Source organism: Eucyclogobius newberryi, unplaced genomic scaffold (assembly GCF_026437365.1).
Source record: "Eucyclogobius newberryi isolate DKJ021-1_F unplaced genomic scaffold, fEucNew1.0.hap1 SCAF_13, whole genome shotgun sequence".
NCBI classification, from domain to species: domain Eukaryota; kingdom Metazoa; phylum Chordata; class Actinopteri; order Gobiiformes; family Gobiidae; genus Eucyclogobius; species Eucyclogobius newberryi.
The window spans coordinates 37612062-37626450 of record NW_027315757.1 but is presented as its reverse complement, the minus strand read 5'-3'; the positions used below and the strand labels follow the sequence as shown (position 1 = coordinate 37626450).

General features: G+C 46.6%; 1 protein-coding gene across 1 annotated transcript in view; it reads right to left on the bottom strand.

Moving 5' to 3' along the window:
- The window catches only part of coro1a (coronin, actin binding protein, 1A), a 42763-nt gene extending 28872 nt beyond the window's left edge, over nt 1–13891 (bottom strand). The window contains exons 1-4 of the mRNA XM_072443802.1: nt 13687–13891; nt 9672–9794; nt 4091–4220; nt 3435–3616 (exon numbers count right to left, since the gene is read on the bottom strand). Coding sequence (XP_072299903.1) covers nt 3435–3616; nt 4091–4220; nt 9672–9794; nt 13687–13884 — 633 coding nt within the window. The 5' untranslated portion in view covers nt 13885–13891. The remainder of the gene's footprint in view (nt 1–3434; nt 3617–4090; nt 4221–9671; nt 9795–13686) is intronic.
- Between the last annotated feature and the right edge of the window lie 498 nt (nt 13892–14389).

The following is a 14389-nucleotide window of genomic DNA, read 5'->3' as shown; positions in this document are numbered from 1 at the left end:
TGTTGTGTTGTTGTGGTGTGTTGTGTTGTTGTGTTTTGTTGTTGTGTTGTGTTGTGTTGTTGTGGTGTGTTGTTGTGTTGTGTTGTTGTGTTGTTGTGTTGTGTTGTTGTGGTGTGTTGTTGTGTTGTTGTGTTGTGTTGTTGTGTTGTTGTGTTGTGTTGTTGTGTTGTTGTGTTGTTGTGTTGTTGTGTTGTTGTGTTGTTGTGTTGTTGTGTTGTGTTGTTGTGTTGTGTTGTTGTGTTGTTGTGTTGTTGTGTTGTTGTGTTTTGATGTTGTGTTGTGTTGTTGTGTTGTGGTGTGTTGTTGTGTTGTGTTGTTGTGGTGTGTTGTTGTGTTGTGTTGTTGTGTTGTTGTGTTGTGTTGTTGTGTTGTGTTGTTGTGTTGGGTTGTTGTGTTGTGTTGTTGTGTTGTGTTGTTGTGTTGTTGTGTTGTTGTGTTGTGTTGTGTTGTGTTGTTGTGTTGTGTTGTTGTGGTGTGTTGTTGTGTTGTGTTGTGTTGTGTTGTTGTGTTGTGTTGTGTTGTTGTGTTGTTGTGTTGTTGTGTTGTTGTGTTGTTGTGTTGTTGTGTTGTGTTGTTGTGTTGTTGTGTTGTGTTGTTGTGTTGTTGTGTTGTGTTGTTGTGTTGTTGTGTTGTTGTGTTGTTGTGTTGTGTTGTTGTGTTGTGTTGTTGTGTTGTTGTGTTGTGTTGTTGTGTTGTGTTGTTGTGTTGTGTTGTTGTGTTGTTGTGTTGTGTTGTTGTGTTGTTGTGTTGTTGTGTTGTGTTGTTGTGTTGTGTTGTTGTGTTGTGTTGTGTTGTGTTGTTGTGTTGTGTTGTTGTGTTGTGTTGTTGTGTTGTTGTGTTGTGTTGTTGTGTTGTTGTGTTGTTGTGTTGTGTTGTTGTGTTGTGTTGTTGTGTTGTGTTGTTGTGTTGTGTTGTTGTGTTGTGTTGTTGTGTTGTGTTGTTGTGTTGTTGTGTTGTGTTGTTGTGTTGTGTTGTTGTGTTGTTGTGTTGTGTTGTTGTGGTGTGTTGTGGTGTGTTGTTGTGTTGTGTTGTTGTGTTGTGTTGTTGTGTTGTGTTGTTGTGGTGTGTTGTTGTGTTGTTGTGTTGTTGTGTTGTGTTGTTGTGTTGTGTTGTTGTGTTGTGTTGTGTTGTTGTGTTGTGTTGTTGTGTTGTGTTGTTGTGTTGTGTTGTTGTGTTGTTGTGTTGTGTTGTTGTGTTGTGTTGTGTTGTGTTGTTGTGTTGTGTTGTTGTGTTGTTGTGTTGTGTTGTTGTGTTGTTGTGTTGTGTTGTGTTGTTGTGTTGTGTTGTGTTGTTGTGTTGTTGTGTTGTGTTGTTGTGTTGTGTTGTTGTGTTGTTGTGTTGTGTTGTTGTGGTGTGTTGTTGTGTTGTGTTGTTGTGTTGTGTTGTGTTGTTGTGTTGTTGTGTTGTTGTGTTGTTGTGTTGTTGTGTTGTGTTGTTGTGTTGTTGTGTTGTTGTGTTGTGTTGTTGTGTTGTTGTGTTGTGTTGTTGTGTTGTTGTGTTGTTGTGTTGTTGTGTTGTGTTGTTGTGTTGTTGTGTTGTGTTGTTGTGTTGTGTTGTTGTGTTGTTGTGTTGTTGTGTTGTTGTGTTGTGTTGTTGTGTTGTGTTGTTGTGTTGTGTTGTTGTGTTGTTGTGTTGTTGTGTTGTTGTGTTTTGATGTTGTGTTGTGTTGTTGTGTTGTGGTGTGTTGTTGTGTTGTGTTGTTGTGGTGTGTTGTTGTGTTGTGTTGTTGTGTTGTTGTGTTGTGTTGTTGTGGTGTTGTGTTGTTGTGTTGTTGTGTTGTGTTGTTGTGTTGTTGTGTTGTGTTGTTGTGTTGTGTTGTTGTGTTGTGTTGTTGTGTTGTGTTGTTGTGTTGTTGTGTTGTGTTGTTGTGTTGTGTTGTTGTGTTGTTGTGTTGTGTTGTTGTGTTGTGTTGTGTTGTTGTGTTGTTGTGTTGTGTTGTGTTGTTGTGTTGTTGTGTTGTGTTGTTGTGTTGTTGTGTTGTTGTGTTGTGTTGTTGTGTTGTTGTGTTGTGTTGTTGTGTTGTTGTGTTGTTGTGTTGTGTTGTTGTGTTGTTGTGTTGTGTTGTTGTGTTGTGTTGTTGTGTTGTGTTGTTGTGGTGTGTTGTTGTGTTGTGTTGTTGTGTTGTGTTGTTGTGTTGTTGTGTTGTTGTGTTGTTGTGTTGTGTTGTTGTGTTGTTGTGTTGTTGTGTTGTTGTGTTGTGTTGTTGTGTTGTGTTGTGTTGTTGTGTTGTTGTGTTGTTGTTGTGTTGTTGTGTTGTGTTGTTGTGTTGTTGTGTTGTTGTGTTGTGTTGTTGTGTTGTTGTGTTGTGTTGTTGTGTTGTTGTGTTGTTGTGTTGTTGTGTTGTGTTGTTGTGTTGTTGTGTTGTGTTGTTGTGTTGTGTTGTTGTGTTGTTGTGTTGTTGTGTTGTTGTGTTGTGTTGTTGTGTTGTGTTGTTGTGTTGTGTTGTTGTGTTGTTGTGTTGTTGTGTTGTTGTGTTTTGATGTTGTGTTGTGTTGTTGTGTTGTGGTGTGTTGTTGTGTTGTGTTGTTGTGGTGTGTTGTTGTGTTGTGTTGTTGTGTTGTTGTGTTGTGTTGTTGTGGTGTTGTGTTGTTGTGTTGTTGTGTTGTGTTGTTGTGTTGTTGTGTTGTGTTGTTGTGTTGTGTTGTTGTGTTGTGTTGTTGTGTTGTGTTGTTGTGTTGTTGTGTTGTGTTGTTGTGTTGTGTTGTTGTGTTGTTGTGTTGTGTTGTTGTGTTGTGTTGTGTTGTTGTGTTGTTGTGTTGTGTTGTGTTGTTGTGTTGTTGTGTTGTGTTGTTGTGTTGTTGTGTTGTTGTGTTGTGTTGTTGTGTTGTTGTGTTGTGTTGTTGTGTTGTTGTGTTGTTGTGTTGTGTTGTTGTGTTGTTGTGTTGTGTTGTTGTGTTGTGTTGTTGTGTTGTGTTGTTGTGGTGTGTTGTTGTGTTGTGTTGTTGTGTTGTGTTGTTGTGTTGTTGTGTTGTTGTGTTGTTGTGTTGTGTTGTTGTGTTGTTGTGTTGTTGTGTTGTTGTGTTGTGTTGTTGTGTTGTTGTGTTGTTGTGTTGTTGTGTTGTGTTGTTGTGTTGTTGTGTTGTTGTGTTGTTGTGTTGTGTTGTTGTGTTGTTGTGTTGTTGTGTTGTTGTGTTGTGTTGTTGTGTTGTTGTGTTGTTGTGTTGTTGTGTTGTTGTGTTGTTGTGTTGTTGTGTTGTGTTGTTGTGTTGTTGTGTTGTTGTGTTGTTGTGGTGTGTTGTTGTGTTGTGTTGTTGTGTTGTTGTGTTGTTGTGTTGTTGTGTTGTGTTGTGTTGTGTTGTTGTGTTGTTGTGTTGTGTTGTTGTGTTGTTGTGTTGTTGTGTTGTTGTGTTGTTGTGTTGTGTTGTTGTGTTGTTGTGTTGTTGTGTTGTTGTGTTGTGTTGTTGTGTTGTTGTGTTGTTGTGTGTTGGCCTCACGCTGATGACGGAGCCGTCTCGAGGCTCCAGGATCCTCAGGCTCTTGTCTTTACACGAGGTCAGAATCCTGGAGCCGTCTCGGTTCCACACGGCGCTGTAGATGAGGTCAGAGTGAAGCGAGTCCAGACGCAGCACGGCCTGACCACACGCCACGTTCCACAAGATCAGCACGTTATCACAACCTGGACACACACACACACACAACGTTATCACAACCTGGACACACACACACACACAACGTTATCACAACCTGGACACACACACACACACAACGTTATCACAACCTGGACACACACACACACACAACGTTATCACAACCTGGACACACACACACACACACACAACTTTATATGCTTCATCAGGCTTTATAAAGGGTCATAATCATGTTCTACCTGCGCTCAGGAGCACGTTGTGGGCAGTGGGGTGCGTGTTCTACCTGCGCTCAGGAGCACGTTGTGGGCAGTGGGGTGCGTGTTCTACCTGCGCTCAGGAGCACGTTGTGGGCAGTGGGGTGCGTGTTCTACCTGCGCTCAGGAGCACGTTGTGGGCAGTGGGGTGCGTGTTCTACCTGCGCTCAGGAGCACGTTGTGGGCAGTGGGGTGCGTGTTCTACCTGCGCTCAGGAGCACGTTGTGGGCAGTGGGGTGCGTGTTCTACCTGCGCTCAGGAGCACGTTGTGGGCAGTGGGGTGCCAGCTCAGGATGCCCACACGTTTGGAGTGACCCTCCAGTTTGACCACAGGCTCCGTGAGAGGAGCGGTCAAGCCGCCCTCAGGAATCTCCCAGATCTGAGGCAAAAGACAAAAACAGACTGCAATGCCAGGACGTTTCCATGGTTACAGACAAACTCAGAGAAGGGACGCTTTGTCAGGTTCCACTCATTAATATTCAAGAAGCCGCTCATTTGCATACACTTAAGTGCTTAATTGGATGTGAATAAGTATTTATCTGGATCAATATTAATGTTTTATTCCACATGATTTAATTCTACTGCTAGTTTTACACTTTATGACTTTAATATGAATAAACTCCTTATTGCTTCTTATTTGAACAATATTAAGACATTTCACATTTCACAGTGTCTCATGTGTGTCTCATGTGTGTCTCGTGTGTTGTCTCATGTGTGTCTCATGTGTTGTCTCATGTGTTGTCTCATGTGTGTCTCATGTGTGTCTCATGTGTGTCTCATGTGTTGTCTCATGTGTTGTCTCATGTGTGTCTCATGTGTTGTCTCATGTGTTGTCTCATGTGTGTCTCATGTGTGTCTCATGTGTTGTCTCATGTGTGTCTCATGTGTGTCTCATGTGTGTCTCATGTGTGTCTCATGTGTCGTCTCATGTGTCGTCTCATGTGTGTCTCATGTGTGTCTCATGTGTGTCTCATGTGTGTCTCATGTGTTGTCTCATGTGTGTCTCATGTGTGTCTCATGTGTGTCTCATGTGTCGTCTCATGTGTTGTCTCATGTGTCGTCTCATGTGTTGTCTCATGTGTGTCTCATGTGTCGTCTCATGTGTTGTCTCATGTGTGTCTCATGTGTGTCTCATGTGTTGTCTCATGTGTGTCTCATGTGTTGTCTCATGTGTGTCTCGTGTGTTGTCTCATGTGTGTCTCATGTGTTGTCTCATGTGTGTCTCGTGTGTGTCTCATGTGTTGTCTCATGTGTTGTCTCATGTGTGTCTCATGTGTGTCTCTGTGTCTCATGTGTGTCTCGTGTGTTGTCTCATGTGTGTCTCATGTGTTGTCTCATGTGTTGTCTCATGTGTTGTCTCATGTGTGTCTCATGTGTGTCTCATGTGTGTCTCATGTGTTGTTTCATGTGTGTCTCGTGTGTTGTCTCATGTGTTGTCTCATGTGTGTCTCATGTGTTGTCTCGTGTGTTGTCTCATGTGTTGTCTCATGTGTGTCTCATGTGTTGTCTCATGTGTTGTCTCATGTGTGTCTCATGTGTGTCTCATGTGTGTCTCATGTGTTGTTTCATGTGTGTCTCGTGTGTTGTTTCATGTGTGTCTCATGTGTTATCTCATGTGTTGTCTCGTGTGTTGTCTCATGTGTTGTCTCATGTGTGTCTCATGTGTTGTCTCGTGTGTGTCTCATGTGTGTCTCATGTGTGTCTCATGTGTGTCTCATGTGTTGTTTCATGTGTGTCTCATGTGTTGTCTCGTGTGTTGTCTCATGTGTGTCTCATGTGTTGTCTCGTGTGTGTCTCATGTGTGTCTCATGTGTGTCTCATGTGTGTCTCATGTGTTGTTTCATGTGTGTCTCATGTGTTGTCTCGTGTGTTGTCTCATGTGTTGTCTCATGTGTGTCTCATGTGTGTCTCATGTGTGTCTCATGTGTCGTCTCATGTGTTGTCTCATGTGTCGTCTCATGTGTCGTCTCATGTGTTGTCTCATGTGTGTCTCATGTGTTGTCTCATGTGTGTATCATGTGTGTCTCATGTGTCGTCTCATGTGTTGTCTCATGTGTGTCTCATGTGTGTCTCATGTGTCGTCTCATGTGTTGTCTCATGTGTCGTCTCATGTGTCGTCTCATGTGTTGTCTCATGTGTGTCTCATGTGTTGTCTCATGTGTGTCTCATGTGTGTCTCATGTGTTGTCTCATGTGTGTCTCATGTGTTGTCTCATGTGTGTCTCGTGTGTTGTCTCATGTGTGTCTCATGTGTTGTCTCATGTGTTGTCTCATGTATTGTCTCATGTGTGTCTCATGTGTGTCTCGTGTGTTGTCTCGTGTGTTGTCTCGTGTGTTGTCTCATGTGTGTCTCTTGTGTTGTCTCATGTGTGTCTCGTGTGTGTCTCATGTGTGTCTCATGTGTGTCTCGTGTGTTGTCTCATGTGTGTCTCATGTGTTGTCTCATGTGTTGTCTCATGTGTGTCTCATGTGTGTCTCATGTGTGTCTCATGTGTTGTTTCATGTGTGTCTCGTGTGTTGTCTCATGTGTTGTCTCATGTGTTGTCTCGTGTGTTGTCTCATGTGTTGTCTCATGTGTGTCTCATGTGTTGTCTCATGTGTTGTCTCATGTGTGTCTCATGTGTGTCTCATGTGTGTCTCATGTGTTGTTTCATGTGTGTCTCGTGTGTTGTCTCATGTGTTGTCTCATGTGTTGTCTCGTGTGTTGTCTCATGTGTTGTCTCATGTGTGTCTCATGTGTTGTCTCGTGTGTGTCTCATGTGTGTCTCATGTGTGTCTCATGTGTGTCTCATGTGTTGTTTCATGTGTTGTTTCATGTGTGTCTCGTGTGTTGTCTCATGTGTTGTCTCATGTGTTGTCTCGTGTGTTGTCTCATGTGTTGTCTCATGTGTGTCTCATGTGTTGTCTCATGTGTTGTCTCATGTGTGTCTCATGTGTTGTCTCATGTGTGTCTCATGTGTGTCTCATGTGTGTCTCATGTGTGTCTCATGTGTTGTCTCATGTGTGTCTCATGTGTGTCTCATGTGTGTCTCATGTGTTGTCTCATGTGTGTCTCATGTGTGTCTCATGTGTGTCTCATGTGTTGTCTCATGTGTGTCTCATGTGTGTCTCATGTGTGTCTCATGTGTGTCTCATGTGTTGTCTCATGTGTGTCTCATGTGTGTCTCATGTGTGTCTCATGTGTCGTCTCATGTGTTGTCTCATGTGTTGTCTCATGTGTTGTCTCTTGTGTGTCTCATGTGTCGTCTCATGTGTTGTCTCATGTGTGTCTCATGTGTGTCTCATGTGTTGTCTCATGTGTGTCTCATGTGTGTCTCATGTGTGTCTCATGTGTCGTCTCATGTGTTGTCTCATGTGTCGTCTCATGTGTTGTCTCATGTGTGTCTCATGTGTTGTCTCATGTGTTTCTCATGTGTTGTCTCGTGTGTTGTCTCATGTGTTGTCTCATGTGTTGTCTCGTGTGTTGTCTCATGTGTTGTCTCATGTGTGTCTCATGTGTTGTCTCGTGTGTGTCTCATGTGTGTCTCATGTGTTGTTTCATGTGTGTCTCATGTGTGTCTCGTGTGTTGTTTCATGTGTGTCTCATGTGTTGTCTCATGTGTTGTCTCATGTGTGTCTCATGTGTTGTCTCGTGTGTTGTCTCATGTGTGTCTCATGTGTGTCTCATGTGTTGTTTCATGTGTGTCTCATGTGTTGTCTCGTGTGTTGTCTCATGTGTTGTCTCATGTGTGTCTCATGTGTGTCTCATGTGTGTCTCATGTGTTGTCTCATGTGTTGTCTCATGTGTTGTCTCATGTGTGTCTCATGTGTGTCTCATGTGTGTCTCATGTGTCGTCTCATGTGTGTCTCATGTGTGTCTCATGTGTTGTCTCATGTGTGTATCATGTGTGTCTCATGTGTCGTCTCATGTGTTGTCTCATGTGTGTCTCATGTGTGTCTCATGTGTCGTCTCATGTGTTGTCTCATGTGTCGTCTCATGTGTCGTCTCATGTGTTGTCTCATGTGTGTCTCATGTGTTGTCTCATGTGTGTCTCATGTGTGTCTCATGTGTTGTCTCATGTGTGTCTCATGTGTTGTCTCATGTGTGTCTCGTGTGTTGTCTCATGTGTGTCTCATGTGTTGTCTCATGTGTTGTCTCATGTGTTGTCTCATGTGTGTCTCATGTGTGTCTCGTGTGTTGTCTCGTGTGTTGTCTCGTGTGTTGTCTCATGTGTTGTCTCATGTGTGTCTCGTGTGTTGTCTCATGTGTGTCTCTTGTGTTGTCTCATTTGTGTCTCGTGTGTGTCTCATGTGTGTCTCATGTGTGTCTCGTGTGTTGTCTCATGTGTGTCTCATGTGTTGTCTCATGTGTTGTCTCATGTGTGTCTCATGTGTGTCTCATGTGTGTCTCATGTGTTGTTTCATGTGTGTCTCGTGTGTTGTCTCATGTGTTGTCTCATGTGTTGTCTCGTGTGTTGTCTCATGTGTTGTCTCATGTGTGTCTCATGTGTTGTCTCATGTGTTGTCTCATGTGTGTCTCATGTGTGTCTCATGTGTTGTTTCATGTGTGTCTCGTGTGTTGTCTCATGTGTTGTCTCATGTGTTGTCTCGTGTGTTGTCTCATGTGTGTCTCATGTGTGTCTCATGTGTGTCTCATGTGTTGTCTCATGTGTTGTCTCGTGTGTTGTCTCATGTGTTGTCTCATGTGTGTCTCATGTGTTGTCTCGTGTGTGTCTCATGTGTGTCTCATGTGTGTCTCATGTGTTGTTTCATGTGTGTCTCATGTGTTGTCTCGTGTGTTGTTTCATGTGTGTCTCATGTGTTGTCTCATGTGTTGTCTCATGTGTGTCTCATGTGTTGTCTCGTGTGTGTCTCATGTGTGTCTCATGTGTGTCTCATGTGTGTCTCATGTGTTGTTTCATGTGTGTCTCATGTGTTGTCTCGTGTGTTGTCTCATGTGTTGTCTCATGTGTGTCTCATGTGTGTCTCATGTGTGTCTCATGTGTCGTCTCATGTGTTGTCTCATGTGTGTCTCATGTGTTGTCTCATGTGTGTATCATGTGTGTCTCATGTGTCGTCTCATGTGTTGTCTCATGTGTGTCTCATGTGTTGTCTCATGTGTGTCTCATGTGTTGTCTCGTGTGTGTCTCATGTGTGTCTCATGTGTGTCTCATGTGTGTCTCGTGTGTTGTCTCATGTGTTGTCTCATGTGTTGTCTCATGTGTGTCTCATGTGTGTCTCATGTGTGTCTCATGTGTTGTCTCGTGTGTTGTCTCATGTGTTGTCTCATGTGTGTCTCATGTGTGTCTCATGTGTGTCTCATGTGTGTCTCATGTGTCTCATGTGTGTCTCATGTGTGTCTCATGTGTGTCTCATGTGTTGTCTCATGTGTGTCTCATGTGTGTCTCATGTGTGTCTCATGTGTGTCATGTGTTGTCTCATGTGTGTCTCATGTGTGTCTCATGTGTGTCTCATGTGTGTCTCATGTGTGTCATGTGTTGTCTCATGTGTGTCTCATGTGTGTCTCATGTGTGTCTCATGTGTCTCATGTGTGTCTCATGTGTTGTCTCATGCATGTCTCATGTGTGTCTCATGTGTGTCTCATGTGTGTCATGTGTTGTCTCATGTGTGTCTCATGTGTGTCTCATGTGTTGTCTCATGTGTGTCTCATGTGTTGTCTCATGTGTGTCTCATGTGTTGTCTCGTGTGTGTCTCATGTGTGTCTCATGTGTGTCTCATGTGTGTCATGTGTTGTCTCATGTGTGTCTCATGTGTGTCTCATGTGTTGTCTCATGTGTGTCTCATGTGTGTCTCATGTGTTGTCTCATGTCTCATGTGTTGATGGACGTTACCATGACGCTGCAGTCTTCAGATCCACTGGCGATGATGTTGTCGTTGTGAGGACAGAACTCGATGTCCAGCACTGGCCCCGTGTGTCCACAGACCGTGGGGTAGGACATGTCGATGCGTCCCGTCTGACCACAGAGACATTAATAACACGTCAAGGACCGCTCATCATGACATCACGTTTACGTCACGTTTACGTCACGTTTACGTCACGTTTACATCACACTACAGACCACATGTCCCTGACCTGTGGGTCCCCCAAGGGTCAGTCCTGGGAGCCCTTCTGTTCAGACTAAACATGGACCCCCTCTCCACAGATCTGACCTGTAGCTTGGTCAGGTGGTTTCCATGGAGATGGATGAGTTCCTTAAGGCAGTAACGTTCTTATGAAGACAAACAGCAGAAAAGTGCCACTGTGCAGCTTTAATTTGCCGCTCATTATCTCCAGCTTTAACCTCGTTTCCGCTCAAACGTTCTCGACGGTCGTGAAGTGTGAACCACTTCCTGTCGCTTCAGCACGACCAAATAAGGTGAAAAGTCAACAGCAGCAAAGCGACATCAAACTTCCTTCTTCAGAGCAGGAAGTCAACGCAGAGCCTTATATGGTGTTTCTGTGAGTCACGCTTTTATTCCCCTTTTAGCTCTGGATTATCACCTTTAACAAGTCCTGTTAGTTACAGTGTGTCCTGCTGTGTCCAACGCTCCGGACGCTCCGGACGCTGCTCCGGACGCTGCTCCGGACGCTGCTCCGGACGCTCCGGACGCTCCGGACGACGCTCCGGACGCTCCGGACGCTCCGGACGACGCTCCGGACGACGCTCCGGACGCTCCGGACGCTCCGGACAACGCTCCGGACGACGCTCCGGACGCTCCGGACGCTCCGGACGCTCCGGACGACGCTCCGGACGCTCCGGACGCTCCGGACGCTCCGGACGCTCCGGACGACGCTCCGGACGCTCCGGATAAAGTGAACATGAATCTGACCCTTGAACCCTTGAAGCCGCGGAGCCCGTGGAGTTTCCATGTGGTTCATTCTAAACTGACCCTGACCCAGGGTCACATTTGTCCTGACCTTTCGACGTCTCACACACGTCTCACACGTCTCACACGTCTCACACGTCTCTCACACGTCTCACACACGTCTCACACACGTCTCACACGTCTCACACGTCTCTCACACGTCTCTCACACGTCTCACACGTCTCTCACACGTCTCACACGTCTCTCACACGTCTCACACACGTCTCACACGTCTCACACACGTCTCTCACACGTCTCACACGTCTCTCACACGTCTCACACACGTCTCTCACACGTCTCACACGTCTCTCACACGTCTCTCACACGTCTCACACGTCTCTCACACGTCTCACACGTCTCTCACACGTCTCACACACGTCTCTCACACGTCTCACACGTCTCTCACACGTCTCACACACGTCTCACACGTCTCTCACACGTCTCTAACACGTCTCTCACACGTCTCACACACGTCTCACACACGTCTCACACACGTCTCTCACACGTCTCACACACGTCTCTCACATGTCTCACACGTCTCACACACGTCTCTAACACGTCTCTCACACGTCTCACACGTCTCTCACACGTCTCTAACACGTCTCTCACACGTCTCACACACGTCTCTCACACGTCTCACACGTCTCTCACACGTCTCACACACGTCTCACACACGTCTCTCACACGTCTCACACACGTCTCTCACATGTCTCACACGTCTCTCACACGTCTCTAACACGTCTCTCACACGTCTCACACACGTCTCACACACGTCTCACACACGTCTCTCACACGTCTCACACACGTCTCTCACATGTCTCACACGTCTCACACACGTCTCACACACGTCTCTCACACGTCTCACACACGTCTCACACGTCTCTCACACGTCTCTAACACGTCTCTCACACGTCTCACACACGTCTCTCACACGTCTCACACGTCTCTCACACGTCTCACACACGTCTCACACGTCTCTCACACGTCTCTCACATGTCTCTCACACGTCTCACACACGTCTCTCACACGTCTCACACGTCTCTCATACGTCTCTCACACGTCTCACACACGTCTCACACACGTCTCTCACACGTCTCACACACGTCTCAAACACGTCTCACACGTCTCTCACACGTCTCTAACACGTCTCTCACACGTCTCACACACGTCTCACACACGTCTCACACACGTCTCTCACACGTCTCACACACGTCTCACACACGTCTCTCACACGTCTCACACACGTCTCTCACACGTCTCACAAACGTCTCACACACGTCTCACACGTCTCACACACGTCTCACACACGTCTCTCACACGTCTCACACACGTCTCTCACACGTCTCACAAACGTCTCTCACACGTCTCACACGTCTCTCACACGTCTCACACGTCTCACACACGTCTCACACACGTCTCACACACGTCTCACACACGTCTCTCACATGTCTCACACGTGTCTCTCACAAGTCTCTCACACGTCTCACACGTCTCTCACACGTCTCACACACGTCTCACACACGTCTCACACGTCTCTCACACGTCTCTAACACGTCTCTCACACGTCTCACACACGTCTCTCACACGTCTCACACACGTCTCTCACACGTCTCACACACGTCTCACACACGTCTCACACGTCTCTCACACGTCTCTAACACGTCTCTCACACGTCTCACACACGTCTCACACACGTCTCACACGTCTCTCACACGTCTCTCACACGTCTCACACACGTCTCACACACGTCTCACACGTCTCTCACACGTCTCTAACACGTCTCTCACACGTCTCACACACGTCTCACACACGTCTCACACGTCTCTCACACGTCTCTCACACGTCTCACACACGTCTCACACACGTCTCTCACACGTCTCACACACGTCTCTCACACGTCTCACACGTCTCTCACACGTCTCTCACACGTCTCACACACGTCTCACACACGTCTCACACGTCTCTCACACGTCTCTAACACGTCTCTCACACGTCTCACACACGTCTCACACACGTCTCTCACACGTCTCTCACACGTCTCACACACGTCTCACACACGTCTCTCACACGTCTCACACACGTCTCACACGTCTCTCACACGTCTCTCACACGTCTCACACGTCTCACAAACGTCTCACACGTCTCTCACACGTCTCTCACACGTCTCACACACGTCTCACACACGTCTCACACACGTCTCTCACACGTCTCTCACACGTCTCTCACACGTCTCACACACGTCTAACACACGTCTCTCACATGTCTCACACGTCTCTCACACGTCTCACACGTCTCACACACGTCTCACACGTCTCTCACACGTCTCTAACACGTCTCACAAACGTCTCACACACGTCTCACACACGTCTCACACGTCTCACTCGTCTCTCACACGTCTCACACACGTCTCACACGTCTCTCACACATCTCACAAACGTCTCACACACGTCTCTCACACGTCTCTCACACGTCTCACACACGTCTCACACACGTCTCTCACACGTCTCACACACGTCTCACACGTCTCTCACACGTCTCTCACACGTCTCACACGTCTCACACACGTCTCACACGTCTCTCACACGTCTCTCACACGTCTCACACACGTCTCACACACGTCTCACACACGTCTCTCACACGTGTCTCTCACACGTCTCTCACACGTCTCACACGTCTCTCACACATCTCACAAACGTCTCACACACGTCTCTCACGTGTCTCACACGTGTCTCTCACACGTCTCTCACACGTCTCACACGTCTCTCACACGTCTCACACGTCTCACACACGTCTCACACGTCTCTCACACGTCTCACACGTCTCACACACGTCTCACACACGTCTCTCACACGTCTCACACACGTCTCACACACGTCTCTCACACGTCTCACACGTCTCTCACACGTCTCACACACGTCTCACACACGTCTCACACACGTCTCTCACATGTCTCACACGTGTCTCTCACACGTCTCTCACACGTCTCACACTTTTCCGCACCTTGTTGAGCGGCAAAACCATGAAAGCTCCGCCTCCGCTGGCGTCCACGATCATGGCCACAAACTTGGGGTTGACGGAGCAGAAGTTGCTGTCCCAGGTCATCTGAGAGATCCTGATGTCGTCGTAGCACTGGTCAGTCTTGACCGCCTGACCGAAGACATGACGGAACTTACTGGAGCGCACCACCTTCCTCGACATGATGAACTGGAACCAGAAGAAGCACAGACCATCAACATGACACCAGAAGAAACACACACCATCAACATGAAACCAGATGAAGCACACGCCATCAACATGACAGCAGAAGAAGCACACACCATCAACATGACACCAGAAGAAGCACACGCCATCAACATGACACCAGATGAAGCACACGCCATCAACATGACACCAGAAGAAGCACACACCATCAACATGACACCAGAAGAAGCACACGCCATCAACATGAAACCAGAAGAAGCACACACCATCAACATGACACCAGAAGAAGCATACACCATCAACATGACACCAGAAGAAGCACACACCATCAACATGACACCAGAAGAAGCACACGCCATCAACATGACACCAGAAGAAGCACACACCATCAACATGACACCAGAAGAAGCACACGCCATCAACATGACACCAGAAGAAGCACACACCATCAACATGACACCAGAAGAAGCACACGCCATCATGAAAGACACACCTCTTCACA